General features: G+C 35.6%; 4 protein-coding genes across 4 annotated transcripts in view; 3 read left to right on the top strand and 1 right to left on the bottom strand.

The window, feature by feature from the left end:
• The first annotated feature begins 3772 nt into the window (after positions 1 to 3772).
• On the top strand, positions 3773 to 6080 carry HPY2 (RING/U-box superfamily protein). Its single transcript, XM_011032459.1, has 7 exons — positions 3773 to 3962; positions 4045 to 4116; positions 4549 to 4659; positions 4746 to 4856; positions 5182 to 5321; positions 5472 to 5554; positions 5631 to 6080. The coding sequence occupies exons 1-7, from the start codon at positions 3855 to 3857 to the stop codon at positions 5777 to 5779; spliced, it is 774 nt and encodes a 257-aa protein (XP_011030761.1). The 5' UTR covers positions 3773 to 3854; the 3' UTR covers positions 5780 to 6080.
• A 1338-nt stretch (positions 6081 to 7418) lies between these two features.
• Positions 7419 to 10289, top strand: LOC105130110 (Polynucleotidyl transferase, ribonuclease H-like superfamily protein). Its single transcript, XM_011032457.1, has 6 exons — positions 7419 to 7855; positions 8057 to 8259; positions 8485 to 8565; positions 9226 to 9351; positions 9505 to 9634; positions 10002 to 10289. Exons 1-6 carry the CDS (start codon positions 7574 to 7576, stop codon positions 10197 to 10199), a joined length of 1020 nt encoding a protein of 339 aa, XP_011030759.1. The 5' UTR covers positions 7419 to 7573; the 3' UTR covers positions 10200 to 10289.
• Positions 10290 to 12387: 2098 nt separating this feature from the next.
• LOC105130109 (P-loop containing nucleoside triphosphate hydrolases superfamily protein) lies at positions 12388 to 21180 on the top strand. The gene is made up of 6 exons (XM_011032456.1): positions 12388 to 14098; positions 14766 to 14906; positions 15001 to 16762; positions 17948 to 18255; positions 18879 to 19735; positions 19820 to 21180. The coding sequence occupies exons 1-6, from the start codon at positions 12614 to 12616 to the stop codon at positions 21012 to 21014; spliced, it is 5748 nt and encodes a 1915-aa protein (XP_011030758.1). The 5' UTR covers positions 12388 to 12613; the 3' UTR covers positions 21015 to 21180.
• Positions 21181 to 22130: 950 nt separating this feature from the next.
• The window catches only part of LOC105130106 (uncharacterized protein At4g26485-like), a 23535-nt gene continuing 19882 nt past the window's right edge, over positions 22131 to 25783 (bottom strand). Inside the window, exons 2-3 of the mRNA XM_011032454.1 lie at positions 22511 to 22683; positions 22131 to 22476 (exon numbers count right to left, since the gene is read on the bottom strand). Coding sequence (XP_011030756.1) covers positions 22373 to 22476; positions 22511 to 22683 — 277 coding nt within the window. The 3' untranslated portion in view covers positions 22131 to 22372. The remainder of the gene's footprint in view (positions 22477 to 22510; positions 22684 to 25783) is intronic.

Genomic DNA, 25783 nt, shown 5'->3' with positions numbered 1-25783 from the left:
CAACTATAAAGTCATTGATTCAAAAGTTACAAAATGATGGAGTGTAACCTTTACTTCAAAATGTCAAAGAATTGTGTGTGCAAATTGATGTCGATGTTCCTGATTTGAAAGCGCAATATACATGAGCTCATGGTAAGTATCCTCATCAAAGTAAAGTAATCTTTATTTTAGAACATCATTTAGAATTGATATATTTGCGACTGCAATTAATTTGTAATTATAAGAATTAAATAATAGATTTTATGATTAGATAGTAAAGCTTTTTATTTATAAGTTCAACATTATATTTTCAAGATTCTTATAGTTTATTTAATTTTGATGATGTAAGCAATTTGACAAAAAAAAAAAGTGTCCCAAAGATTTTATTGAATAAGAGAAACTTCATATGAAATTTTAATTGCAATATTACCATTTTGATGTGTCAAAACATCCAAAATTTCAAATATTGACTACTCTTTGCAAAAGGTTTTTTTTGGTATAGATGAGGACTCTTCGATGCTTAAATAAATATTTTTTAAAGAGAGAAATTATAATGATATTCTAAAGAGATGTTCTAGAAATATATATTCAATAAAGAATAAAAATTATAAATCTTTGTTCTAAAGATTTTATAATGTATTTATAGCCAATAAATTTTTTTAGAAAGAAAATGGACTAGAGTGTAACTTTATCTTTGTAATATTTTGTGTTACATTGTAAATTGTATTCCACTCATTTTATCCGGCTAAAAGATAGAGATATAACTGGCCATGAAAGACTTTAATACATCCAATGATGTCAGTGGAGTATAAACTTATTTAATTAAGTTTATTTGTTGAGAAATAAATTTTATACAATTTTATATAAAAATATATAGAATTGACGGTAATAGATCCAATTATCTCTTAAGTCTAACAAATACTAAACCTAATATGCTTAGGCTAGGTCCATTGCCAAGCTCATCACTAACCGGCACTAAACTTAATGTGCTTAGGCTAGGTGTATTGCCAAGCTTATCTATGGCTAGGTTTGACCAACACCAGACCCAATGTATTTGGGCTTGACAATGCATAGTTGGGTCTTGCAAGTGCCACACTCAATGTTCGAGGCTTCAGAAACTACCAAGCCCAATCATTATTGGGTTTACCTGGCATCAGACAAGACATGTTTTTACTGTGGCATGTTTGTGTTTTGAAAAATTATATCTATAAGTTTTTCTTGTTCCGATGTTTTTTGATAAAAATATATTGATAAAATCTTATTCTCATGCATCTAACAAGCTTAACATTCATGGCGTAGAAAAGGATGAAAAGTTTACAAAAAAGAAGAAGAAGACAAGATGCATTGTAATATTAATTATGAAGAGAAATGGGTGAAGAAAGAAAGAGTGAAACATTTGTAATATATTTTCTATTCAACTAGCATAACATGTTTGGCCATTACAGAATCAAAGCAGAATACTTGTAGCGTGTAAGAAAAAAGAAAGTGAGAGAATTCCTAAAGTACGTGTATGTGTGTGTATTCTTTTTTATTATTACCTGTCTTTGTTTATGATTAAAAGTTATCCATTTTGACTTCCCATACTTCCTTGCAGATCTGATCAGATTGGCATATGGCCTGTTTTGGTAGTCCAATGCTTATTTTTTTAGAATTAATACTATGTGGTCTTCTCTTATGATTAATAGCTTCAAATGAAATGTGGATGGTTCTTCTTTTGGTAAGCTAGGCCCCTCTAAAATAAGTGGTATGCTGTGAAATTATCATGGCCATCTTCTTAGTATGTTCTCTATTCCATTTGGAATTTTAGATTATAATATTGCTGAGTTAAGGTATATTGTCAAAGTCACTGAACTATCAGCATCTAATTATCTTCTTCATCATCAACATCTCATCATAGAATCTGATTCTATCAATGTTATTAGCTAGATGCATAAACCTCACAACTGTCCTTGGAAGCATCAATATCTTTTCTTCTTTGTTAACAGATTGAATGTATATTTTAACTCAATCACCTACTCTCATATCTTTTGTTAAAATAATTACATGGCAGATTGCATGGCTAAATAAAGAATGCATAAATCAAGTGACTTTGTTGCCTGGTTTTGAATCAACCATCAATCTTACGACTCTTCTTATATGTTTTTTGCTGTTATGCTTTTGAGATTATACTTGTTTTGTTTCGTAGAGGAAAGTTAAGCTACGAGTTTATTCTAATGGATATTAATAGTCTTCCCAGGCTTTATTACCTCGTTGTCCTTTTTGTGCAGGGTTATATGTGGTTCTCTAGCTTTTTTGTTTTTTATTTTTCTTAGACTGTATTTTGTCTTCTTTGTGGTATTTTGCTATAATATAATATTTTGCAGCTTATATACTAATCTCGCTGAATTCTAACGTTTAATAATATAAATATCTTTTTAAAAAAATAGAACAAAGAGAGCAAGACTCGAAACTCAAAATTAAATATATTCACAAGAAATATCTCAGGAAACCTACAAACTCCAAGGCAGGAAGAATGCATACAAATCCATGGCACAGCAGGGACATCTTAAAAACATGATCTGAAATAAGTTCTTACAAGAATTGCATGATTGGAGATTGAGTCTCAAGGTCTTCCCCGTGCCGAGAGCAAAATTTAACCGGTGACCGGAAATACTTAAGATAAATGTAATGATACTGAAAAGAAGGCTGCAATAAAAGAACTGAAAATCCTGATATTGCCAAGACTGATTTCTAGCTGAAGTGGTTTCAGCAGCCTTTCTCCTCTTGATTGGGTTCTGTAAGAAAATTTAATTCCAGCATTTTTGCATTTCCTCAATTTCAAGGAGCAGAAATGGATCACTGGCCACCTTTCCGGCCTGCAAATATAATTGCGGGAACCTGACAGGGATAAACTTTTTGATAGAAACTTACTACAGGTTGATTAGGCTGATGATGCTGTACCGTTTCACATAATTTATGACAAATCACTAATTTTTGTCAAGTCTCAATGTTAACATAAGATTATTAAATACTTTCGATTTTTTATATTTATATAAGGTTTATATCACAAAATGAATTAAGCTTTAAAAATAATATATAAATTTGAGGAAATAAAAACTCTCAATTGAACTATATGTATTTTTTTTCTTTTTTAAATTATTTGAACTATATAAATTTGTATAAGGTTCAGATGCAACCATTCTACATCTTTAAGATTATTAAATACTTTCGATTTTTTATATATATATAGATTTGGCTTTTAAAATGGGTGACTTTAGCATAATTTATCTATTTTTAGTATTTTTTTAAGATAATTTATTGATGATACAGATCATGTATGAATATAAAATATCTTTTATATAATATTTAATAAGACCACATTTGCACACTTAATTAACATTAACACTTAATGAAACTTATAAATGGGATTATTTAGATAAATTTCGAAGAGCATTAAAGTTAATTTATCAAATTAAAAACACATGGAAAAAAATGAACCATTAGAAACAAACGCAAAGATAAATATAATAATTTTTCTTTATATTATGTTAAAATAAAATCAAAGTTCATCAAATTGGATATAAATATCTATTTTTTTTATAAAATAAATAATTAATATAATATAAATATTAATTTAATTTAATTTTTAAATATGAATATTAATATATTAAAAATCCGAACTTTGGGTATCCATTACACTTGCTATTTCTGCATCAGCCTTCGCAATCGAGCAATCCTCCGATATGATTTAATACGTCATCGTTTCCACATTCAACAACACGTCACCGTTCCACTTTATGCGAACCACAGCACTTCGCTCTTCTAATCTCCTTTCCCTCCTTATTTCTCCCTCCAAAGAACACACTGCCCGGCCACTAACGAATCGGATCCTATACATGGCATCAACCTCCGCTCCTCGCGGCGGCGGCGACGTTCCTTCCACCTCAGGAATAATGACAACCTCCTCTTCGATGCTCTGCTCAGAGAACCAATCTCTCATCGTTGTAAGTCTCTCAAAATCCTCACTTCGATTCCAATTTCTTAAACCCACTTTTGAAACCCTAATTTGAATTGGCTTTTGTACAGGAAATGAGGAAGGTTTTCAATATGATGAAGGAGATCGCAGTTGATCTTGAGAGAGAGAATGAGTCTGCAAAAGTACTTTTTTTATATATAAAAAAAAATCTTTGCTTTTTGTAAAGAGTTTGATTTTTTTCCTAAGTTTTTCAAAAAAATAAAAATTGGGGATTTGGTATCTTTTTTAATTAGTAAAATTTTAATTAAGGGTTTATTTGGAACTTCGTGATGTAAAATGGGTTCTGCTTTGATTGTAATTAATTAATCAATTAGAGGGAGTTATTTGCTTGATTTCTAACTAATTAGTGCTTTTGTTTTAGTAGTTCTTTTTGCCTTCATGTAGATATCTTTCTTGAAATTCATTTTGGGATTTTGGATATCTAGCTTCGCTTTGAATGACAAAAGATAAAAATAAAAGGGTTTGGAGAGGGCTTGAACTTCTTTGTGAATGGAGCTGATCTTCTTTTTTCTTTGTAACTTCTTGAGTTTATTGATGACTATATGGAATTTTAGGTGAATGAACTTGAAAACACTGTTGCTGAGTTGTTAGTGACGTATGAAGATTGTACGTATCAGACTTCTGCAATTGAATCTGTTGGTAACACATACCAGCCTGGGGCAGAGGTGGGTTTTTTCTTTTTCGGTTGATTTTTAGTGTTCTGGTTTTTGCATGTTGTCAGACTTACATTGGTTTGGTGTCTGAAATGCAGCTAACCGATTTCAAAAAGTTGCTTAACGATGAGTTTATGAAGTTTAAGGGTAATAAATCCTCAGCCCCGCAGAATCATCCACTACTGCGTCAATTTCGAGAAGCTGTCTGGGTACATTTCCTGACATTAATTGATATTGACTTCTTTCTTGCATTATTGCACTCCACAAAGGCATCACATGACTATTTTCTAGCAGTAACATGATCTTCAGTTTCCTGTTAGGTTTTGAGATCAGCGGTCGAATCATTAAGTGGGGGATTTCATCCGCACTCTGGTGCATTAATATAATGTTGTTAATTACTTGATTGTGGTTTGTTGATGTCACTGAGGCCTTGCTTAGTGAGCTCAGTGTAGAATTCTTGGTTGCTTGATTCTAGATGTGTTGTAGTGTGCTTAACCACTGGTTTTGGTTTTCCATTTTTGTCTTCCACCACAGAATGTTCATCATTCAGGTCAACCAATGCCGGGTGAAGAGCACGAGGACATTGTAATGACAAATACCCAGTCCACCATTTTGAATATCACGTGCCCATTGAGTGGAAAGCCAATTACTGAACTAGCAGAACCAGTTCGCGGGTACTGTATGTTTACTTCAAATTTATCTTCCTATAGCAGCCCAGTTAGAATAATTAAAATTGCCGAGTTGTTTAAGATGGAAGCTTTTGTGGATCTGACCTTATTTCTTACGTTTCAAAACTTGTCATGTTTACTATTTCCCTGGTCTAGTGTGGATTGCAAGCATGTGTATGAAAAGAAAGCAATCATGGGCTACATATCCATAAATGCACAAGCCAAATGCCCCGTAACAGGTATCCCATATTCACCTGTTTTATTTTGTGAATTTGATGTACGAGTCTAACTTTTGACCATGGATCTACCTCTCAGGCTGTCCCAGGTATTTGCGGCAAGATAAAGTGGTCTCTGATCCGCTATTACTTGTTGAAATTGAGGAAATGCGCTCAATGAGCAAAGAAAATATGACTGCTACTCTGGTAGAAGATTTCACAATGACAGACGATGAAGAGGAGGATTGATGAGAGCACCTACTGCTAGAACGTAGTCATATTCCTATCAGGATTTTGAGCTAGCTACCCCAGCCTTCGCTTCAGGAGTTAACTGTGCACATATTGTTTTTTATTCAAAGGTTGTACTTATTCATCTTCCCCAAACATGTTTCTCTCTTGCTTGCAAGTAGTTTACTTGCTATAATTTGCTGGTTAGAATCATGCATTTCTCTTGTTACATGTAATTCCTGCGATGCTGCAGGAATATGTATTATGACTTGAATTTCTAGTCAGCCTTGAATTCAAATCTAAGCCTGAAACTTTTCTTCATGAACCTCATCTTCAACTCCCACCTGTGATCCCAGCAATGCAAAAGAATCCAAATCAAGCACAATCATTGGAAAATGATGTTCGATGTTGTATTGTCGTTTGGATCCCCGTGAAAGAAACAAGTTAGAATTTTTTTTTTTTCATGTTTTTCTTTGCACCATTGTCCTTCACTTGGATACACTAAGCCCCAAACTCAAATCGGGATGTACCAACCATGCTCAAACAATTTCTATTTTTATTTTTATAAAAAAAATAAAGTTAATATTGCTAAACATGAACTAATTAGCGTTATTACTAGAGACCTGAGGATTCGAGCCTGCCCTTTTAAAGCTCAGCTTTCTCTTTTGCAAAAAGCGAGCAAATTTAGCTTAAATGCAATAGACAAAGCACCCATCATAAATTGGTCAAAAAATACACATCCAAACCCAAGAAAATGGAAAAACTGATCCAATAGGACAAACATATTTAGCTGCTAGATAATTAGAACAAGCAGCTCCTAAATCTCGAGCACAAAACCTTGTTTCTAGTTAACAAACAATGGAATTGAAAGCTTGTAACTCAAAACAAAAAATGATCAAGTAAATTCCTTGTAAATTCATTGTTAGATCGTATTAATTATCATTAATTCTTGAAACTCATTGACAAAATAAGTTGAGATATAATATATACGAGAACTTGCAAGATTTAGCTTCATTTCTTTAGTTTTTTCTTTTTTTCCAGATAAACTATTCAACTCTTGTTGTATTTGGAAAGTTAATACATAATTTCTCAATAAAAAATTTAACATATAAATAAAAATGTGAACGAGATGTTTATCATTCATCACCTTTTTTTTTTCCACCTTGATGTTTTATTCAATCCAGTCTGATTTAAAATTAAAAAAAATAAAATTATATGAGAACTCGAAAAATCTTATGAGACATGGGAATAAATAATGACATCTTATTTTTTTGGGTCTTTATTCTTTAAAAAATTAAATGTACAGACTAATAAAAATAAATAAAAATTAAATGTACATAAAAAGTAATAAAAACTATTTTATTTAAGTTCTTTATTTTAAAATAATTTAAAAAAATATTTAATAAGATGATATTATTATTTTTATTTAATGAATATTTAGACCGGTAAATCAATTCAAAACCTAATCAATTTAAGATTTAAAGTAATCCAATTTAAAAAAATCTTGGTTATATTAATTAAAAACTCAGATTAACTTAATAATCTAAATAAAACTATAAACTCATTGATTTGAAAAAAAAATAATTTTTTTGAATTTTTAAATCAACCCAAATTCATCCATACCATCCGTAAGCCGGTCAATCATGAACTCAAGGACAAGACGCAAACCTGAAAAGAAAGGCAACATCCTGTATCCTGGAGGACCCCTCATTACCCTCTGAAATTTGCCTGCCAAATCATCATCTCGTTATCCTGACGCCCACAAACCCAAATCCCTTCCTCTTCGATTCAAACCTTGACACTCACCAACAAAACATGTCCTTCCCTAGGATTCCTCTGTCTAGGGTTCCTTCGTATCTCCACAACAGCAACAACTGCTTTCACCTTCTCCACCCGCCCTTTATCCCGGTATCCAAAACCCCATCATTACCCACTTACCAAACTGCTCGTGCATACACTGATTTCAATTCCCAAACACAAACACAGCCCCCTCTTTCACTACCCTCTTTAATACCTTCTCCTCCTGTTAATAATCCCAATGCCACTCATAGATGGAAGCCTATGTGCTTATATCACACACATGGCAAGTGTACTAAGGTAAAGTTTTAAACTTTTCAACTTTTTATTAGCAATTATTACTTTTGCTGGTTTCCAGTGTTAATTCTGTTGAGAATTAGCTAAACTTGGATAAATAAGTGCAAACTTTTGTGGGTTTCTATTGTTAATTTTGTTAAACTTGTGAAAGGTTTGGACTTTTGGACTGTGAATGGTAATGGGATTTTTGTGGTTTATATTCAGATTGATGACCCTGTTCATGTAGAGAGGTTTAATCATGATTGCTCTAGGGATTTTCAAGTCAGTGCTGCTGATTTTGAACGAAAAAGGCCTCAAGATTTTGACTTTTTCTTGGTGTTTGATTTGGAAGGGAAAGTTGAGATTCTTGAGTTTCCTGTACTGATAATCGATGCAAAAAATATGGGTGTTGTCGATTTGTTTCACAGGTTAACACTCTTTTCTTTTTAAGGCATCGTCTAATGGTTTGTTTCTTTATTGTCAAAGTTAAATTGAAGAGTTTACATAAATATGAATGGAGTTTCTCTAATACTGTAAATTATTGCACTGTAAATGTTACATTGTTAATGGTGTTTGTTTGGGAAATAAATTGGCAGCATGATCTGTAGGATTGCATTGCTTTGTATTCTTAAAATTTCTTTTATGTTTTACAGGTTTGTAAGGCCTACAGCAATGAGCGAGGAAAGAGTAAATGAATATATCTACAACAAATATGGAAAGTTTGGAGTTGATCGGTATGATGCCCTTTCTGCTTTTCATGTCACAATTTATGATTAACAGAGCCATCTTTAGCTTAGGAAGCAAAATTCTGATGGTCACAAAAACGTCTAGATGATTTTGTGTAGTTCCTCCTCAGCTCTTGCCTGCACATACTATTTTGACTATTAACAGCTGCAAACTGATTATTTTATATTTATTGGTTCTCAATATCTAAGATTAATGATATCAGTGATGTTGCTGATGGATACTAAATGGGCTGTGAAACCAGCAATTTTCTGTAGTTAGTTTATGCGTGGTTGATGCTCATGACTGGTTGTAGCTGTCTTAAGAACATAACATGTTTTGTTTTGGCAAATCAGTAGTATGTAAGCTCCTTTGAGTTATATCAGCCACGTTAGCTGCTTTACTAATAGTTTAGTAAATACAGTTCTATGATGCTATTAGCAACGTTAGCATCTCCTCTTGACCTCCATGCTTCCACCACCATTGGCAAATCTACTAATGTTTTTCTTTTTCTGGTAAATACACCTCCATTAACTTAAATTTTCCTATTGTATTATAAGTTATTCTACATGGAATGAGTTTGGAATAGCAATGATTCATCTTGAACATAGTCTTAGTTTTCTATGTGTCTGGTGGAAAATTGATCCATCTTACAATACTGGCATTTGCAGTGTGTGGCATGATACAGCCCTCCCATTTAATGAAGTTCTTCAACAATTTGAATCATGGTTGACTCACCATAATTTGTGGGAAAAGACTCGTGGTGGGCACCTTAATCGAGCAGCTTTTGTAACTTGGTGAGTCTATCTTTAAATCAATTGCGTTCTTCTAAGTAGACATATTGTGAAGGTGGCAAAGCCCACCCTCAAAATAATAAAATAGGCATCTTGCTTCTGGTTTGTGAAATAATATCCACTTGGTGACATGTCTTTGTTCTGATCTGTTATCAGTGGAAATTGGGATGTGAAAACACAGGTCCCTCATCAATGTTCTGTGTCCAAGTTGAAGCTCCCCCCATACTTTATGGAGTGGATCAACCTGAAAGATGTCTATCAAAATTTTTATAATCCAAGAAATGAGGTATGCACACAGATTTTTTGAGTCTTAAGGTTTCATAACACATCATTCATAATTCTAGTCATAAAAATTAAGATCATGTCTGAAGAAAGGATTTTTATGTATTTACATTAGGTTTATTGCTGCTGACATCCAAAAAAACCAAGCCAAAAGTTTAGAGCATAGATCTGAATTTGCTTTCATTTTGCGAACTATCTTAATGATTTTTCCGATTAGCACTTGCCATTCTGAATTTGCTATTTATGCTATCAACTATAAATTAATCATAGTTTTGATAGTGTTGGGTGCAAGCGACCCCCTTCATGATTATTACTGGTTGATGGCAATTATTCTTTCTTTCCTTATGTTTAACCTTCATTATTGATGACAGGCCAGAGGAATGAGGACAATGATGTCGCAGCTTAAAATACCAATGGTGGGAAGTCACCATCTTGGTCTTGATGACACAAAGAATATAGCAAGAGTCTTGTTGCGGATGCTAGCTGATGGTGCAGTATTGCCCATTACCGCCCGGAGGAAGCCTGAGTCACCAGGAAGTGTTAATTTTCTGTACAAGAATCGCATATAATGTTGTTGGTTGTAGCTCTGCAACTGTCTTTGTAAACCTTTCTTTGTTCGTCATGAAGTTGTAAGAGTTGAGTATTCCTTCAAAACTTAGACCTTTGTCCAGGAAAGAGAACAGTGCACCGCCCAACAGCAAATCATTTATACACGCCAGCTAAACATTCCAACATTTTTACTAAATTTATTTTTATTAATTGGTGCACTAAACACAAGGCCTTTGTTTCATGCCAACTTCTAGATTGAATTTACATGGGAAAAAAATTTTGTAAAAAATATTGAATTCAAATTTTGGAAAAGGGCATGATAAAAAAAGAAATTATCATGTATTTTTCAAGGTAGGATACATTATTAAAAATATCACCATACTTTAAATTATTAAAAAGATCATGTGGTTAGGTTAGATTTTGAGATGCTTTATTGATTACAATTGAACCTAAAATTAAAACTTGATTATTGGTGTAACTTAAATACCCCTAAACCAAAACAAAAAATGTTATTAAAAACAAGAAAAAAGTAAATGTGTGTTTGATATTGAAGTAGTTTTTATGGTTATTATATAATTATGATTTAGAAAAGTAGATTTAAAAAAATTTATAAATTTACGACTTTGTTGTTATTAATATTTCAAGAGAGAATTTGCATGGAATGTATGCAAAACTTAATATATTTTGATTATCTAAATACTTTAAAAATAATAATTGGAACAAACATAATTTCAAGTAAGTTGTCAATTTTGTTTTATTTTGTTTGAAATGACTGATATATCTTGCTCTAATTAAAAAAACAAAAAACTGTCAATTTTGTTTTATTTTGTTTGAAATGGCTGATATATCTTGCTCTAGTTAAAATAAAATAAAATAAACTAGAACAAATTTCATTTCACTCTAAATTTTAGTTCGTTTAAAAAATTTCAGTTGGAACGTTATGGTTCCATTCCTACCGAAACATTTTCGGCAAAATAGTTTTTATTTTTTGTTTTTTAATTTTATTCTTCAACACTTAGTTTATTAAAAATTGGACTTCATAATTTTTTATTTTTTTTGTAGTTATTTTAATCTCATAACTCTTATCATGAATTTGATAAGTTAATTCAATTGACTAGATGTATTTATTTATTTTTTAGTTATTTTTTTTAATTTCATCGTTCAACTTTTTCAATATTTGGTTAATTATGAATTATGTTTTGTTATATATTTTGGTTTTTTTTATTAAATTATCTTAATCTTATAACTAAGGTTAAGTGATTTGCAAGTTAACTAGAGCAAATTTAAATCATTTTATGATCTCATAATCCCAATCAATTTAATATATTATCATTTGGTTAATTATGAATTATGTTTTGTTATATCTTTTGGTTTTTTTATTAAATTATCTTAATCTCATAACTAGGGTTAAGTATTTTGCAAGTTAACTAGAGCAAATTTAAGTCATTTTATGATCTCATAACCCCAATCAATTTAATATATTATCATTTCAATATATTTTTTAGAAAGATATTTTTAATTTTTTTAATCAAATTTTATATTTACCCATCATCCATGTTGTTTTTGAATCTATCAAGTCGATCGGTCTATGATATGTTAACTCTTTTTTTAGAAAGATATTTTTAATTTTTTTAGTCAAATTTTATATTTATCCATCATCCATGTTGTTTTTGAACGATCGGTCTATATTATATTAACTCCCTCATTTTTACTGGTATTTAAAATTTAAATTACATAATTTCAAATTAATTTATTTTTAAATTTAAATTTTAATTATATTTGTTAATATACATGTGTAATGGTGTAATCCCTGGACAGCACCTAAATACTTTAAAATCAAAATATATGTTCTTCTATTAAAAAAACAAAACATCAATCGAAAAAAATTGAGAAGCTGCACATCACAATGTTAACCGAAAAAAAACCTTGGGACTTCTTTTTTTTTTATTTTTTTTTCCCGATTGATGGAGAAATCAATAATTGGCGGCAATTCTTGCAAGGAAAAAGAAAATTGAAGAAAAAAGGGAGCAAAATTAGACTTAAGCACAACAGTATTCACTCTCTTCTTGGCGCGTGCCGCACTCTCCGAAAGAATACCAGCATCAATGGACAACCCCTCTCTCGCGTTGACCACACATCAGGTCAGTCGCGTGGTAGGAGGCTCAAAAAACCAGTTCAAAACCTCTCCTTTATAAGCCCTAAACTCTGCCTTATAAACACAAAAATCAAACAGAGCCCCAAATTCTCCACAACCCCAAACTGGGATCGGTCCAACTCAGTGAGTCGCTTCTCATATTCAAAACTATCTGCCTCAAATCCCTCCAAAATCAAAACCCATTTCCAAAACAACACGATGAACCCTCTTTTCTCTTAAAAGTCCATATATACATACGCCTATTCAGTCATATTTACATATAATATTGTTTTATATATTATGCAATTGAAATCGGGTTCGGGTTTGGGTTCGAGTTCTTCGCCTACGGGCGCTAGGCTTCGAAAGAAGCACAAGAGACTCGATGCGATATGTGAAACCGTGTATAATCAGAACCATAGCGAGTCTCTCAATGAGGAAAAATCCGGGTCGGGTCAGGCTGCTGACTTGGAGCTCCGACGGAGTTCACGGGTCAGGCGGGCACCTGAACTGCTCGATGTGTCACCGCCACCGGCTAAGAAACGGAAGAAGATGAAGAAGAAAGTGAATTTGGGTGTTAGTAAAAGTTATAGGAGTGGTAATAGTAGTTTTAAGATTGGCAATAGTAGTTTAAGGAGTGGCAATAGTAGTTCGAAGAGGGTTATGGAGGAGGAGGAGGAGGATAGTGAAGGAGAAGAGGATTTGGATGATACACCGGGGAGTTGGAGGTCGAGGTTGAGGACAAGAGGGAGGAATGCTGGGAAGGGAGGGAGCAGTGGGGAGAGTAGGAGGAGGAAGCTTTTTGATGACATGGAGGCGGGGGAGAGTGAATTGGGTGAGGGAGAGGGGGGTTTTGATGGTGGCAAGTTTGTTATGGGTTCGAAGAGGGTGGGGAGAGTTAAGGCATTGAGTGGGCTGGAGAGTGAGGAGAAAGAGGGTGGGAATGGGCATGGTAGTGGAAATGTGAGTGAGAACGATGAGGATGAGGAGGGTGAGGAAGATGATGAGATGGAGGTGGTGAGTAGTGAGGATAGTGATGAGAGTGTTCTGGATTTGGGTGGTGAAATTGATGGTGGAAATGAGGAGGAAATAGGGCATGACGATGGTGTGCAGGTAAAGGGAGAGGAGGAGAAAGAGAGATTGGATAGTTTGGAATTGGAGAGGAAGGGTGATGGAAATGAGAACGTGGAAAATGTAGAGGATGATGAGAAAATGGAGGAGTTGGTGATGATGGATGCGGAAAATGATAGGGATGTTGATGAGGTTAATGGGGCTTCGGTGAACGAATTGGAGGATGGACAATGTGGTGCTGAGGAGATTAAAAAGGATGATGTGGAAAATGTAGATTTGACAAAGGAGGTGGAGGACAGAGGGTGCTGTGATAAAAATGAAAAGGATGTTGTTGAAGGGTATGTAGATTTGACAAAGCAGGTGGAGAACAAAGTTGGATTGGATGAGCTAGAGGGTGAGAAAGATGTGAAGGTGGACAAAATGAAGCGTGATTCAACCAGTAGTCTTGGCAGATCAAAGATTAAACAGGGTAGATGTTGTGGTTTGTGTGGGTGTGGAAATGATGGTAAACCACCTAAAAGGTTGGTGCAAGATGGTGGTGAGAGTGAAAATGAGGCATATAGTGGTTCATCAGCTTCAGAGGATGTAAAATATGATGTATGGGACGGGTTTGGTGATGAACCTGGGTGGCTTGGTCGTCTCTTGGGTCCTATAAATGATCGTTATGGTATTGCTGGAATCTGGGTTCATCAAAACTGTGCTGTATGGAGTCCAGAGGTGCAGTCCTATAACCAGTTTTATTTTATTTTTGCTTTACTTGGTGAATTTTCCATGATTGTAAATGTCAGTTGCTAGAGACATTAGTTCTTTGAATATCACTTTCTGTTATTTATTATTCCCTTCATTTAGGTTTTAATAAATACCCTTTCACTCAAGATATGTTATGTCTTTGAGGATTGCTATAAGTGCGTTGTAGTGCGATCAGTTGTCCCAGGTTGTCAATACACAATCAAAAAAAGAAGAAAAAGAAAAAGAAAACAGAGAGAGGGACTGTTGACACGTTACTCAGATGAGATACTATTATTGTACTGACAGCAACTTTAATGGTCATTAGTGTTCCTTGATCACAATGATGTTCCCTTTGCATGATTTAAACTGATGTTGTCTGTTCAAAGTGTTAGGGCTCAACAATAGACCACAGTTAGTCTTGCATTTTATAGGATGTAAACCAATGGAATATATATTTTGGAAGCAAGCTACAACCTTTACTTTTTAATTTTTCATGGACATTAATTTTATGTATATGTATTGAATGGGTTCCTCTATCTTGTTTTATGAGCTAGTAGATTTTTGCAAGAACTGGGAGTTTTTAAACATTAATTTGTGCTTCCATCTGACTATTATGTTGCAGTAAATCTCCATACCTTGTGATCTGTGTTTGCAGGTTTATTTTGCTGGCTTGGGTTGCTTGAAAAATGTTAGGGCTGCACTTTGCAGAGGCAAAGCATTAAAATGTAGCCGCTGTGGAAGGCCAGGGGCAACTATTGGATGTCGTGTTGATCGGTGTCCGAAAACTTACCACTTGGTTGGTTATTTTATTTGCTGTGCAAAACATTCTTCTGTTTTGGTTTTTATTCTGATTTTATTTTTTTCTTGCTTATATTATTTTATTTTTCCAGCCTTGTGCACGAGCCACTGGCTGCATTTTTGACCATCGAAAATTTCTTATAGCATGCACATATCATCGGCATCTCTTCCAGCCTTATGGTAATCAACATGCAATACGGATAAAGAAATTGAAAGCTAAGAAAATGAAGTTACAATTGAGAAAGGTTTCAAATGATGCTTGGCGAAAGGATGTTGAAGCGGAAGAAAAATGGTTGGAGAACTGTGGTGAGGATGAAGAGTTTTTAAAACGTGAAAGCAAGAGGCTTCATCGGGATTTGTTGAGAATTGCACCTGTGTACATTGGAGGCTCAGACACTGATGGTGGAAAACTATTTGAGGGCTGGGAGTCCGTTGCAGGGCTTCAGAATGTCATCCAATGCATGAAGGAAGTGGTAATTTTGCCTCTATTATATCCTGAGTTCTTCAGTAATTTAGGGATTACACCTCCTAGGGGTGTTCTTTTGCATGGGTACCCTGGAACAGGTAAAACTCTTGTAGTACGGGCATTAATTGGTTCATGTGCTCGTGGTGATAAACGAATAGCATATTTTGCTCGCAAAGGTGCAGATTGCCTAGGAAAATATGTTGGGGATGCTGAGCGCCAACTGAGGCTCCTGTTTCAGGTCGCTGAAAGATGTCAACCTTCAATTATATTCTTCGATGAGATAGATGGATTAGCACCTTGTCGTTCAAGGCAGCAAGATCAGACTCACAGCTCAGTTGTATCCACACTGCTTGCTCTTATGGATGGTTTAAAATCCCGGGGTTCAGTAATAGTGATTGGTGCAACCAACCGTCCTGAGGCTGTTGATCCAGCATTACGTAGGCCTGGGAGATTTGATAGGGAGATTTACTTTCCATTGCCATCAGTTGGGGACAGGGCTGCTATTCTCTCCCTCCACACACGAAGTTGGCCTAAACCTGTTACTGGGTCTTTGCTGAAGTGGATTGCAAGAGGAACTGTAGGTTTTGCTGGTGCTGATCTGCAAGCTCTTTGTACTCAAGCTGCCATTATTGCTTTGAAGAGGAATTTCCCTTTGCACGAAATGCTAGCCGCTGCAGGCGATAGATCTCCTGGTGCTAAACGCATTCCTCTTCCAGCTTTTGCAGTGGAAGAGAGGGACTGGTTGGAGGCTTTAGCTTGTTCCCCACCCCCTTGCTCTCGTAGAGAAGCAGGGATAGCTGCTTATGATTTGGTCTCCTCCCCTCTTCCCATTCACCTCATTCCATGTCTTTTGCAGCCACTATCTACCTTGTTTATTTCATTGTATCTGCATGAACACCTCTGGCTGCCTCCTACTCTTTTGAAAGCTGCAAAAATGTTTGAATCTCTGATTGTTTCTTCTTTAGAGAAGAATAATCTGCCTACTGATCGTTGGTGGTCTCACATTGACAGTTTCCTTAGAGAAGCAGATGTTGCCAAGGAAATATGGAGGAAACTTTCATGTGCTGGCATATTAACTAGAGAGGTTATGTGTGCTGATACTGATGCTTTTGCAGAAGAAACTGATGCTGAAAGTGTTCAGGTTGAACCTTCTGCAGTTCATAATAGGGGCATGCACACTAGTTTATTTCGAGATGTTTCTTTTGCATCGAGCAAGAAATCTGGATTTCGAGTATTGATAGCCGGGCATCCCAGATCTGGCCAGAAGCATCTTTCTTCTTGCTTTCTTCATTGTTTTGTCGGAAATGTTGAAATTCAGAAGGTTGATCTGGCTACTGTTTCACAAGAGGGGCATGGTGATATGGTGCAAGGAATAACAAGAATATTAAGTAAGCCTCTCTCACACACTCTCTTTCTCTTTCTTCTTCCATATTTTGTTGGCAAGATTCATGATTTCAGCTACATGAGATTCATGATCACAATGGTTGCATAGTAACCTTGTATTTTGTTACTCAATTCCTGGGATTGGAGTGCGTTTTTGTTTTTTTCATTGCTGAAGAGTTAGCTTGAGTATTTTAATTGACTGTTCCAACAAACATCATCTTTTGTTTTCTCTTGCATATTTATCATTTTAAGAGTATTTCAGTATTTCCTTTTCTGTGTTGCTCCAAAAAAAACACTATCACCTTCTAGAAAATGGCCAAAATCTTCATCTATTTATTAATGCTACATGTTTTGGCCTGTTATTGTGGACCTTAAATGTAAGTTAGTTTTCAAATGTACACAAGGTGAAGGGTTTTTTCAACTCTTTGATCTGCTTTGCTGGCTAAATGATGTGGAATCCAGTAATGTATTTAAATGTCATATATTATATCACGTCCTTGTACTTGGGATTCCTGGCCTGGCCACAACAATTAATATTGAAATTAGATGCTACTGAAGGATTCTAGTAGCTGCTGAACTCTCTAATTTGGTCCCTTATCAATTTGACTTATCTGTTTATTTTTATTTTTTCCTTTTAAACTTTAACAGAACTTTTAACTGCTAGTCAAGCTGAGAACTGACTATAAAACTTCTGGCTTTGGACATAAAACACTGGGTATCTAATCTAGCACGTGGATAGCACCACACAATTCCTTAAAGGTTTCAATAGTCTCTCAGTTGGTCTTACTGGAATGAAAAGCATATACATATTTTTGTGCTGTCATAGGCCACCTAGCTACTTAGGAGTAGGACTCGCAAAATAAATTCATACTGTGATATAATTGCTCACATAATGAGATTGATTGGTTTTCATTATTTTCCCTTGACTTCCTTTCTTTGGTAATTAAGGAGGAGTGGGGAAGACACATCGGAACTCATAGTTAACTTGAAAAAACTACACTGGTCTTTTGTAGGACTGATGTGCAATTTAGTTTGTAGTTTAGTACCTTCAGTATAAAATAATATTCTCCCTGTGATTAAGAATACGCAGAGTTGGCTGTCTTTGTCAACTCTTCCTGACCTTTGTAGCATAAGACAAACTCAAAAATGCACTTGCATGAATTCTCACTCCTATCTATTTGCCCTGGCAGTGAAGTGTGCCAGTTTCCAATCATGCATGATATTCCTGCCAAGAATTGATTTGTGGGCTGTGGAGACATGTCATAAAGTTAATGACGATGGTGACGCATCTTCAATTAACCATCAAGTTTATGAGGAGAAAGAATCCTCTTTGACAAAAAGTGGAGTTGTGGAAGAGGAAAATGAGTCACCCATCCATAAATGTATACTGGTTGAAATGACAGAACCTCAAAATGCTGCCCAAAGTATATCACCTGCCTGGAGCTCATTTGTTGAGCAGGTGGAATCCATATCCGTGTCTACTTCCTTGATGATTCTGGTATGAGTTTGATTTATTTGGATAATTTTTTTTTGACATATCTCATGTTAAAAGTATGCGACAAGATACACCTTCTACTTATGTAGCAATGCTCTCACAATACTTAATTGAAATTTTCATATGAAATTAACTCTAGGGAATCTTGAATGATATTATAGTACATGTTATTCTTTTTTTTTTCAACAAATATAAATTTAATTAGGATTCTGCAAGCCTAACTGAATTAGTAATCAAATTCTAGCATAACATGTATAATGTATAATGAAGATGAGATATGAAAATGCTTTCTTGGCATAGAATCAATAACTTTGGCTAAAGGTTTTCAAGTTGGGAATTGTTTGTCTACCCATGAAAACAATGTTCTTGTATGTTGAGTGAATTCTATTTATTACTAGTTGGCAACCTTTCACATCTGCAGTCTTTTAACCTGTACTACATAAAAAGTTTCATGTGCATCAGTTTTTCCTGTGCAAGAATATCTAAAACTATACCAAATTACTTCTTCGAATATCAAAATTAGTGCTTTTTTTTACCTTTCCTGTTAGAGATTGATTAGTTTAGCTATTGATTAGAGAGTGCTGTTATGTGGCCATTCAGTCCATGTCCTTGCTTGTGTGCTGCAGGCAACCTCAGAGCTTCCATCTTCGGAACTTCCCCCGAGAATAAGGCATTTCTTTGAAAACAATAGCTCGAATAGCAGGCATTCAACTCCATTGGAGCACACAGTACCCCGATTTCCTGTGCATATTGATGGGAATTTCAACCATGATACAGTGATCAGTCTTTCAGCAGAAGCATTATTGAGAGACATAATTCAGCCATTTGTTCAGTTGATTCATCTTAAAGCTCACATCCCTACAAATATACCCAAACATCATAAAACTTGTGATTCCGTTCTTGCTTGTTCAAATGCAGAATATGACAATCAAAATCTTTGTTCAGTTGTTAAAAATGAGGCTGGCACACAATGTCCTCATGGTCCTTTAAATGTTCCACCACCACCCAATAATAGAAGTTTGAAAGGAAAATCAAGCATGTTGTTGGCAATCTCTACATTTGGCTATCAAGTTCTGCGGTATCCTCATTTTGCTGAACTCTGTTGGGTCACATCTAAACTTAAAGAAGGTCCTTGTGCAGATGTTAGTGGTCCTTGGAAGGGATGGCCTTTCAATTCTTGCATTATTCGTCCCTGTAACTCATTAGATAAGGTGGCTGCTGCTTGTAGCTCTGGCAATATTAAAAGCAAAGAGAGATCAGGTTTAGTCAGAGGGTTACTTGCTGTTGGTTTATCAGCATACAAGGGTGAGTACAATTCACTTAGAGAGGTCTCCTTTGAGGTAAGGAAAGTTCTTGAGCTTCTAGTTGGACAAGTAAATGAAAAAATTCTGGCTGGGAAAGATAGATATCAATATGTTCGTCTTCTATCACAAGTGGCTTACCTGGAAGATGTGGTCAACAGCTGGGCATATGCACTGCAGAGGTACGGTGGACTGTTATCATTTGTTTGTTAATTCATCCATTTCACTTGTAGATTGATCGCTCACAACCTTTTTTCTCATTTCAGTTTAGAGCCCGACACTCAAGTGAAAGTGGCAAATGCTAAACTGAACACCATGGAATTCCCAGGTAATGATACCTGTGCAGATGACTCTGTTGAAAGACAGCACAAGGGAGACACTTCTGATAGAAACTTCCATGAAACGGAAAGGCTGGAAGAAAGTCCAAAGGGGCTTTCTGATAAAAATCAGGAAGGAGGTGAATCAAATAAAGTAGAAAATGGTTTTTGTGATCTTAACCCTGAGGACAGAGCTATACTTTCAGAAGATGGATCAGAACAGCATACCATCCCCTGTGAAGGTGCCAAAACTGATAACCATCAAAATTTTCCTGCTGATAATCAGTTGGTTGGTAATATTACTAAGGAGCAGAATGGGACCTCTCACAGACAAAGCGAACCTGAAATTTCTAAAAATCTTGCAGTTACTGATGGAAATTCAGAAACCTTGAAACATCCTAATGGATATACACTCACAGAACCTGCCCCCTTTTCTGAGAATGGTCTCTGCAATTCAGGTGAATTGGGTGCCTTGAATCTCTCTGACCCTGGGAGCTCCTGCAATCAGAGTAATGGGTTGGCTGCAGAGGGAATGATAACATTTGATGATACCGAACCTAATCATAGTGAACATGATGAAGACATTGATGTCTCTCCAGTTGAAACTAGCTGTCCTCCTAATTCTGGCTTTGTGTGTTTGTATCGCTGCTGCTCTGTATGTCTTAATGCTGTACACGACATGATTCAGAAATTCCTTGCTTGTAAATTGGCATCAAACAAGAGCAATTTGACAGTAGAGGATGTTCACGATGCTGTTGCATCATTGTCAGTGGATCTTCTTTCGGTGATTAGAAAAATTGATACTACTGAAGAAATCAGCAATTCACTCAAGGAAAGCTCTGATAGAAATCCTGAAAGATATGATGACTTCTCAGAATGGCATAGCTGTCAATGTAAAAGTTCTGAAGGTAGTTCAATTATCCCAACAGAATGTGGTTGTCACTCTGTGTTCGAATCTGTAACTGTGAAAGCAAGTCATTCGCCAGGCTCCCAGTTTGGACTTGACCCAAAATTCATTTTCAGAGATGGCATTCTTGTCCTTGTAGATACCACCGAGGATGTTTCTTTCCATTGTAAATACGAGACTTTGTGCCTTTGTTCTCTTGTAAAATCAGTAGCAATGATGAAGCAACCTTCTGGTTGATTTTGCACAGCTTGGAATTGCCTGGCAATGGCAACTCGGGTCCTTCACGCAGTTTGTAGGTTTATATCCTCTTCCTATATAGAATCAAAATTTTGTCAGTAAGTTCCAATATAAAGATGTTATTTTGTTTACCATTTTCAGCAATTCAAAGAGCTTTATTTTTTAATTGTAGCTTTAACTCCGTGATTCTCAAGTCAAGTACTACCGAGATTACAGAATCTAACAATAACATCATGGATGGTTACCCCATGGTTGAGTAAATTATCCAGCTAGCTAGAAAATAGAAAGGGATAAGTGCTCGGGTAAGTCTAAGGTTTAAAACAATAAGAAGCGGACAAGAGAGCATCAGATGCTGGCAAGTTGTTACATCGTTGTTGCAGATCATCGATGCATGTATGCTGTGACAATAATTTGTTACCGTCATTGTCACCAGGCGTGTCGGTGGCTTCTCTGCAAAGCAGGGGATTGGAATTTTGGGTTTTGACTACCTGTCTTGGTGGTGGGGAATGTCTGTGGAGCAACAAGAGAATGTTGCATAAAGGTAAGGCAATTTCCAGCAGGACAAGTCTTACCAGCTCTAGTCCCTGACCCTCTTATAAATAACGTATCCAGAGCTGTGGGTATTTTGAACCGCTGTTTGTCAACAAGGCACTGGCCAACTTTGTTTGGATAGGAGGGGAAAAGAAGGGAAGGTTATTAAAGGCAAGTGCTTGAAGGAAATGGTAGGGCTTGAACCTCTTTGTTTGGATATGCAAGGAAATGGGAAGGGAATAGAAAGATTATTCCTTGAGGATGAAATATAGTGTCCAATTATGCATCCATATTCCGTGTCTTCCACAGCATAACTCAGGAAAACCTTGCTCCTCGATCAAAATTAAGCAAGAGCAGCAGCAGAGGGTGTTCATGATGTTGCAGTATCGTTGTTGATGGGTCTCTCAGCAATCACAGAAGGTTGATATTAATTGGCAAGTAATCTGACAAATCATTTTTATGAAGCTTGACATGGGAATCCTGAAAAACTTCCAGACTGTCCGAAATTGTTCAGCTTTGATTCCAATAGTTATATAGATTTGGTTCTGATTTCACTTGCTTACTTGGTATAAAGCCTGCTCTTCGGACTTCAAAACAAATTGAATTATGGTTACCAAGTCTGACATCAAAGGATCACCCTGTCGTTGAGTACCCTACCTCCAGCATGCTAAAATAAAAACAAAATATTGATTAATTCCATGTTCTTACATATATAGGAGAATATCATGCGATTGGTAATTAACAACAGGAATGTCGGTAGCTTCTCTGCCATGCAAGCAGGGCACAGATGCTGGAATTTGGGTTTCAGTGCCTGTTTTGGTTCCATCTCAAGTAATCCTGGTAAATTTGAAGGTACAGCAGTTTCCAGCAGAAAAGGCCTGATCAGCTCTAGGCCCGGATCCTTTTTTATTGTTGAATCCTGGATAGTCAGCTTTCTTGAACTTAACTTTCTCAACCAAGCACACCTTTCTTGAACCTAACTTTCTCAACCAAGCACAGCCCAGCATCCTCTGCTAATCTCTCGATATCCCACTTCCTGTAAGGCTCTGTGGTTTTATGAGTCACATGTATTTCTCCATTCACTTCCAACATGTCATAAGCACTCCCCAGGAAGCCCTCCACCAACCTTTGATGTTTCCTAAGAAGAGAAATATATGTCATTACACAGTTAAATATAAAAACATTTTCCAATCTTGCTTTTGACCTAGCAGTTCAAAACAAAACATTATATAAAATTGCAGACAAAAGAGAGGTCTCACGTTTAAATCCTGCCATTTATACCTCGAGAACAAAAGGCGTCAAATGACCTATGATGAAATGTACCATCAGTCGATCGTCTTAGCTGAACTTACTCAATTTGGCGAGTATTTGATTCACTCCTTTTGAGAGCTGTAGCGAGAAAATTATAGACTATCCTGTCGAACAAATTCTGATTCAGAAGAGGATGCTTGCTCATAGTATGTGCATCAACTCCATGCATTATGGTACATCCAAGTTCCTCTAGCTCACTTAAGTTTGTTGCAGCTCTTGAATACTACAGCATCATGGTATTTTATGTTTACAGAAGAACCGAAGGCTTTGCCCAAGCAAGCAGCAAAAGAAAAATCACCTTCTCCTACCAGTAGTATTTTATGACAACTGCTGTAATGCCTTATCCATTTCTCTTCCTTATTGTTATCATCTATGCTAAGCATTTCCATTTGGTTCTCTAAACTATGCATACTTTCTATTGGCTCTCTCTTCTGTTGAAAATGGCCAGTTCTAGGTTGTAATGAAGGAAAAGAATTTTAGATGAGATGAACAGCTGACAGGAAGTCTACTATTTTAAAAAAGACCAACGAGGGTGACTTTATGGTGGAAGAATACATCATTATGTTTCCATTTGTGAGAAACTATTTCATAAGGCTTAGGCTCATTTAGACTAAACCAATCACGTTTCAGGAATCCAGTGCAGCAGCGAGCCCAGGTGTAAGCTCCACCAATCAATCACACAGATTTAGTCACCATTCTATACGAATTTATGAGATCAAACCAGCAGATCATACTAATGAGAGGATTAACCGAAAAAATGTAGCTAGTCACCAGTGAAAAGAAAAGGGAAGTAAAAAAAAACAAAAGCAAAAGTGTAGGGCATGGAAATAATAGTCTTTCATTTGTTATAATTTTGCATAGACAGAGAAAAAAGCCATGTTCTACAGAGACATTCTTCACTTTAGGCTATGAGGTTGTGAGAATTTTGAGTGATAACATTTCTTTGTAGTCCTTTTTCTGAAGAAATAAATTGGATTCCATTGATTCATATCTTCAAAAGCACTGAAAGACATCCATGAGAAACAATCACAATATATCTCTTATAAAAAGAAAAGGAAAGGAAATCAATCTTGTGCTTCTGTGCCATATTAAGCTAGAAGAGACGATAGTTGCAGCTTTCTTCCTGTAAGACAAATAACCTTGATACATCTTTGAGTTCCATGCTTATATAAATGTGTGTAACCAAAAACAGATAGGTTATCACTTTCAAGCTCAAGCAAAACCAGTCCCAGGCACATCTAGACCAAACAGAAATGTGAAATTGCATTGGACTAAATAAGTTTGGAAGGAAACTTAAAACACTCCCTTTTTTTTTCCGATAAGCCGGAAATATATTGACTAAAACACCATAAGGGAAAGGAACCAACTTGGGGAAAGAGGTTTACATTACAAGCACAGGGCTCAGAAAAATTTGAATAATTGAGCTCCAAAAGTATCAAGCTGAAAGTGAGAAAAACAGCTCCAGTGACATAATGGCATAATTTTAATCAGCCAAGATGAAACCATATGACATATCAAAGCAGAATATAAGATGGCTATAGTATTGGAGCTCAATATTAGCCTTGAGCTAAGCAATCTGATAAATATTACAGAAGTGTGCTATTCACTTGGATGGATTACTATTTGAAGAGAAAGCCATCTCAAAGCACACAACATCATAGTTGTCTGCACAAGACAGTAGATTCTTTTCAGGATGGCAAAAACAGGATTTCAACTTGAATCCTACTGCATCTTCGCTTATGCGAAGAGTATCAATGTCAATAGTTGTATCGATGAAGACGAGAGGAACTTAAAGTTCTGCTCGAAACATATTCAGGCCTTGGGTGCATGATTTATTATGTCAAGCAATTGTAATCCAGGAAAATTTGAAGAGACAACAGTTCCCAACAACAAAAGTCTCATCAGCACAAGAGCCTATCCAATTTTTTTTTCGTATCCTGGATAATCAGAAACTCTGAAATTAACTTTCTTAACCAAGAACAGCCCAGCATCCTCAGCTGATTTCTCAATTTCCCACTTCTTATATGGATACGTGGTCTTGTAGATCACATGAATTTCTTCATTCTCTTCCAATGTATCATGTGCACTCTTCAGGAAGCCCTTCACCAACCTTTTGACGACTCCTAAAGATAGAAATAGAAAATGTGCAATCATTACTTATTCTGTAATTTAGAATAACTATCTAATGAGAATTTAATGAGCCAAGTGGTTCTAGATGAACTTACTGTTGTATATGGTCTCATCCCATGTGATGGTGGGACCACCATATTTATTGAGAAGAGAGGTAGCTGACTACTTTAAAATTAAGTAGTTCGGGTACTGTAGCGCAAGATTGAAATTAGAAGAGAGGAGAAAATTAAGAGAGAAGAAAAGGCAGCAGAACAGTCTGTGCTCTTTCTTTGATTTCCAGCTCGTTCACCGTTGGATCGGGCTGAGATTTTGACAGCAACTTCTAGACATGTTGATCTTAATTCTGGACGGTCGGATCGAAGATTAGTGGTGTGGAAGCTGGTCGTTTTGACAGAAAAAGGGGCTGTTAGTTTTGTTAGTTTTTCTCAAATAATTCTCCTTTAATCTTGTTGTAATCCGAGAATAAGTTGTTCTTGATGATATATATGTTATATCTCTTAGTTGAATCTGAGGAAGAATGATTGTGAACCCATTATTTGTTGATAGTGGAAGTTTTTAGGTGGACTACGGTCCCATGGTTTTTCCCACATCGGGTTTTCCATATTAAAAATCTTGGTGTTGATTTTGTGATTATTTGCATTATTTTTCATCATTGTTTGATTCTGTTTTACTGCACAAAGAGGGAAAGAATTGGGACTTGTGAATTGTAATTGTATTCCGCTGAATTGATCCGGGTAAATTGGTGTCCGGTTGTTCCAAATTTTCCCAACAAAGTGGTATCAGAGCACTGGTTGTGT

The sequence above is a fragment of the Populus euphratica genome, unplaced genomic scaffold (genome assembly GCF_000495115.2).
Source record: "Populus euphratica unplaced genomic scaffold, PopEup_1.0 scaffold95.1, whole genome shotgun sequence".
Lineage (NCBI taxonomy): Eukaryota > Viridiplantae > Streptophyta > Magnoliopsida > Malpighiales > Salicaceae > Populus > Populus euphratica.
This window is presented reverse-complemented; position numbering and strand designations above follow the sequence as displayed.

Excerpts from the sequence above, each read along its gene's own strand:
- LOC105130110 (XM_011032457.1), top strand. The coding sequence starts at position 7,574 with ATGTCCTTCCCTAGGATTCCTCTGTCTAGGGTTCCTTCGTATCTCCAC. Across the intron at positions 7,856-8,056 it reads CACATGGCAAGTGTACTAAG|ATTGATGACCCTGTTCATGT; the intron begins GTAAAGTTTTAA and ends GTTTATATTCAG. Across the intron at positions 8,260-8,484 it reads GTTGTCGATTTGTTTCACAG|GTTTGTAAGGCCTACAGCAA; the intron begins GTTAACACTCTT and ends TATGTTTTACAG.
- HPY2 (XM_011032459.1), top strand. The coding sequence starts at position 3,855 with ATGGCATCAACCTCCGCTCCTCGCGGCGGCGGCGACGTTCCTTCCACC. Across the intron at positions 4,117-4,548 it reads GAGAGAATGAGTCTGCAAAA|GTGAATGAACTTGAAAACAC; the intron begins GTACTTTTTTTA and ends ATGGAATTTTAG. Across the intron at positions 4,660-4,745 it reads CATACCAGCCTGGGGCAGAG|CTAACCGATTTCAAAAAGTT; the intron begins GTGGGTTTTTTC and ends TCTGAAATGCAG.
- LOC105130109 (XM_011032456.1), top strand. The coding sequence starts at position 12,614 with ATGCAATTGAAATCGGGTTCGGGTTTGGGTTCGAGTTCTTCGCCTACG. Across the intron at positions 14,099-14,765 it reads GTGCTGTATGGAGTCCAGAG|GTTTATTTTGCTGGCTTGGG; the intron begins GTGCAGTCCTAT and ends CTGTGTTTGCAG. Across the intron at positions 19,736-19,819 it reads TGGGCATATGCACTGCAGAG|TTTAGAGCCCGACACTCAAG; the intron begins GTACGGTGGACT and ends TTCTCATTTCAG.